This window comes from Triticum dicoccoides, chromosome 3A, assembly GCF_002162155.2.
Source record: "Triticum dicoccoides isolate Atlit2015 ecotype Zavitan chromosome 3A, WEW_v2.0, whole genome shotgun sequence".
Taxonomy (NCBI): domain Eukaryota; kingdom Viridiplantae; phylum Streptophyta; class Magnoliopsida; order Poales; family Poaceae; genus Triticum; species Triticum dicoccoides.
The window spans coordinates 702644085-702648742 of NC_041384.1; the positions used below are offsets into that span (position 1 = coordinate 702644085).

General features: G+C 45.6%; 1 protein-coding gene across 1 annotated transcript in view; it reads right to left on the reverse strand.

Annotated features, from left to right (window-relative positions):
- Window positions 1-1856: 1856 nt before the first annotated feature.
- Window positions 1857-4658, reverse strand: part of LOC119272996 (cytochrome P450 711A1-like) — a 4899-nt gene continuing 2097 nt past the window's right edge. Inside the window, exons 3-5 of the mRNA XM_037554321.1 lie at window positions 3572-4382; window positions 3367-3462; window positions 1857-2192 (exon numbers count right to left, since the gene is read on the reverse strand). Coding sequence (XP_037410218.1) covers window positions 1857-2192; window positions 3367-3462; window positions 3572-4382 — 1243 coding nt within the window. The remainder of the gene's footprint in view (window positions 2193-3366; window positions 3463-3571; window positions 4383-4658) is intronic.

Below are 4658 nucleotides of genomic sequence, written 5' to 3' on the forward strand. Positions count from 1 at the left end.
CAATTATACTTGGAGCAGATTCAATTAAGCGAGATTCGGAAGCTATAATTTCGCCTTTCCCATCAATAGGTTTAGCCAGAGCATTTACAACACGACCCAAGTAAGCCTCCATACCATTCATCCTCCACCTCCTCGTCCATGAAGTCCGTTGACTTTCTTTTTCCGGTAAAGACAACATATGCCCTAAGAGCCTATTTTTTCACATCAAGAGGAAAGTCCCACACAACCCCAAAAGAATAAACTGGATGGAGCCCTATTCGCGCAGACTCGAAAACCGGATCTGAATTTGACTGAAATGCACGATCTTCACAGGGTCTCAAGGAGAGGACATCACCATGATGTACGCAGTAAACTTATAATACAGTTGGAAAAAAGCAAGTCAAATGTACATGCTGATATATGACTGGTTATCATTATTCCATGTAGACTATGTGCTAATTGCTCAAAATTAGGCTACTCAATAGCCCATTCTCTACGGTATATGACCCTTTCAGGGTTCCTGGGTACATTTTGCAGCATCGACATCATAGTGTGCTTGGTATATGGACCACATTTTGTGCTCCTGGATCCGGGGTTGCAGTTCTACCAGTGCAAAGCTGGCTGCATCATCAATGTAATATAGAGGGAATGGTAGCCTCAGAAGAGTCAGACTTGTTCACCATTACATCGCCAAAATAGTTGTACGCGCATCACCGTTTCTTCCACATTGACGCAGACTGTTGATCTCCATGAGCTTGCCAAGGATGTGTAGGAGCCAATTCGTTCTGGTAGGTGGCCTCTTGGTCACATCCGGTAGCCTACAGTGTTCTGCCATCGCCTGCCACAGAGCCACCGCTCACAGACATATGCAAAATGCATGGAACATGTCGTTGCACTTGGTCGCACACACTATCTGAGAACGTGTCCACAAAATTCATATATCTGCTAATAGCTTGAGCCAGACCAGTTGAGCTGAACCCGACTGCGCCCGGCGTAGCAGGCCGAGTGCTATGTAAAGGGAGGAGAGGCATGCGGCTAGGTATCGATGATCAACTGAAGCATGGCTACATTCCCCTCCACCCTTGCTCTTCATCCTTGAATTCCCTTTTGGATTTGTATGCCTATTGTATCCAAAGTGTAATCTGAATCCGGTGTGAAAGAATGAGTCGACGTGAACACAAGCCGAATCCGATGCTACAACTCCAAATGGCTTTGTACGTTGCTGACTGGACAGAGGAAAGGCGGTGATCCATGTCGACGGCGACTCTACGCGGTTAAATGTGTAGCCAGAATGGTAGAATCTCCTGCCCGTGACCCGCGTGCACCACGAGTTATGTTCTCCTACTCCCTCCCATGGTCTCACCGTCCAGCTTGAGGATGCAAAATTCACTAACATCACTTGGTTCGGTACAAGAAGGTTTCCACTTCTATATAGATTAGTGGAACTATTGATTTAGGGTTTAGGAAAAGATTACAAATTAGCAAATTTTAATGGAGGTTAAAGGTGGAGGTTAGAAGTTACCTTTTTCTATCAAAAGGGTAATATTGTTTAGCTTCCAAATAAATCTATTCAAAACGTTTGATTTGCATGCTAATATGGCGATAGCCTTTTAAGTAACTTTATTATTCCTGCGAAATATTTAATCAGGGCCCGGGTAGACCCCACTAGAAAAAAGGCGTCACAAAGTCACAGTACATTTCACCATACTTTGAGTTTCATCGTCACATTCTCAATGTTGATATTCCAATAAGTTTTACACATAAGGACGCATCTCAGGTCAACTACGCAGTAATTATACATATTGATTTTGCACAGATTCATATACATTGGACCATTACCTATCATGAAGAAGTAGAGATTCATCACCAAACCATATTTAATCCTTGTCCCTGTGGATGACCTGAAGCTTGACCCCATGTTTGAAGTTGAGCACGATCCCATACTGAAACTCTAGCGGTGACTCCATGGCTTTTGAGTGACGAAACACGTAGTGGCTATACAAATGAATGATGGCGAGCTTGATCTCTTGGATCGCAAACTTCTCCCCGATGCAGGCCCTTGGACCAATGCCGAAGGGGATGAAGGCGTAAGGATGCCGACACTTCTCCTCATTGCCAGCAGGGTCAAACCGCTCTGGCCTGAATTGCTCTGGCTCCGGAAAGTTAATGGGGTCCTTTGCAAGTACACCAGGTGCCAACCACACCCATGTGCCCTACATTCATAGAAAGAGGTTGAAACTTTTGGTTCGGTTAGTATCTAAGAATTCGATCACATTCTACATGTCAACAATTAAGTAACATATAAATTGAGTATTGTAAAAAAACTATATACAGGGAAAAAGGAAAATGAGTGAATGACAGGTTGAAACTCTAAGATGCATACATACATACATACATACATACATACATACATACATACATACATACATACATACATACATACACTCATTTTCCTTTTGGTTGCCGCTACACCTCCCGAAAGAAAGGTGTCAAAGTTTATTGGTGACTTGGAGATACTCATTTCTGAGTTGGCTTGGTGAAGGTGAAGAGACCATTATTTTGGTCCGGCACCTTTGCTATCAAGGATGGCTGTCAGACCAGGTTATGGAAAAATATATTGTTGGGCAATGCCCCTCTAGGACACCAATTCCTAGTTTGTTTCATTTTATGCACACTAATCATACATGATGCAATCAAAGGAAACCTTAGTGTCTCCTCCTAAGGTTGTCATTCAGGCAGGGACCTAATTGGTTTGAATCTGGCGGCAAGGAATGCCTTACTTCAACGCCTAGCAAATGTTAACTTGCCACGGTGAAACAAAGAGTTATTATGGATTTCCAGCATAATTAGGCAATTTTCAAGCTAATTCAATGTGCCTGACTCTTGTACGTTCTGACGTAATAAGTAATAATAAATAACCTAGAAACTAAAAATCACATTAAAGTTTAAATATATAGGGTAATTTTAACTAGTAGAGAAAATCATGCTAAGTGGATCTATCATGTGAGTAATAAGTAGCTCTTTTTGTTACAAAGACAAAACAATAATTACACGTCTTTCCTTTGAGTGGCATATTGCTCATAATGCATTGCCTGTCACTCATGTTGCTTCTAACCCGCGACGGGGGATTATATGAAGCTCATATCAAAGAGAGTTGTTCATAGCGGCATGTAAATATGCCATTGCTGTGTAGACAGCCAAAAAGGTGTACGCAGCATGAATGGCGGTTTGGTCTTAATTTGGACCAGCTTAGATTTTTCTTTCTCTCGAGGATACATTTGTTCAAGACGTGTATGTATTCCCATATTCCATAGGCTGTGTGCATGAGTTGTATTCAGAGTGCAAAGCTTTGAATCAAATAAAATTGGTTTGATCGAAAATGTATACCTTGGGAAGGACATAGCCACCAATCTCCACTCTCTCCAATGTTTCTCGGGCCACCAATGGCGACACCACGTAGAACCTCATTGATTCCTTGACCACCTGAATTTCATGACAGGTGGATGCACCACATCAATCAAACTTAATAAAATGAGCTCATCAACTTCATTAATTAATGAACATGCCAGTGATCACGGCCATGAGTGCTTGCCTGATCGAGGTAAGGGAACCTGGTCTTGAGATCATCGGCCGTGGGCACGCGACCGCGGGGGCCGAACGCGTCTATCTCCGTGAGCAGCTTCTCCTCTACCTCCGGGTGCTTGGCGACGAGGTAGACCACCGAGGACAGCGTGAACGACGTTGTCGCCGACCCGACGAGGAGGTGCTCGTAAGTCAGCGCGCTCACGTAGTCCGGAGTGAGCAGCTCCTGCACTGCCGCGCCGCCCCGCTCCCTCGCCCCGAGGACCACGGACAACAAGTCCTTGCGCTGCTTCGACGCCGGCTCGCGCTCCCTCGCCGCCATCAGGTCGGCGACGATGACGTCCATCTGGCTGCTGAGCTCGTGGTTCACATGATCGATCTTCCAGTCGGCCGTGCCGGGTATCCTCTTGAGCACCTGCCGGAACGGCTGTTGCAGGAACGGCACGAGGTTGCCCACTATGATAGACAGCGACCCGGACAGGTCCATCTTGAGCGACGTGGTCGCGTGCAGGTGCATTTTCACGAACTCCTCCGACACCTTCACGGCCGTTCCGCCGTTCTTGACGCCAGCGCCAGCCTTGCCATCAATGTCTGTCGACACCGGCTCTCCGGACAGGCCAAAGTCTGCGCCGAAGGCCGCGTGCCCGATGACGTCGGTGAAGAGGGTCAAAGCCAGCTTTGAGAAGACGACCTCGTCTCCTTCATCGAGATTCCTCGCCGCGCGCTCGATGTAGGACTCCATGGTCGGGATGAGGCCGGCGAGGTGAGACGGTTGGTAGAGGGAGATGATGATGTTACGCATCGTCGTCCACCTCAAACCTCTGACATACAAGCACACATGCATTATTTCATTTCCTGTGGTTCTACCGGCCAGGTGGCCTCTACTTATGTAAACCGTCAATCCGTTTATTGGTCGTAGTCGTACTGTGGCTGCATTAATCATGTGTGCAATGTGTTCTCATTGTATTCTAGTTTACTATATATGTGATTTGGTCATATGGAACTACATAATTACCGATGTAGATTTATGAGAATTTGCTAAAATGTTGTCTCTCACTACTCAATCTATTCTGAATGCAGCATATTCTCTCTCTCTC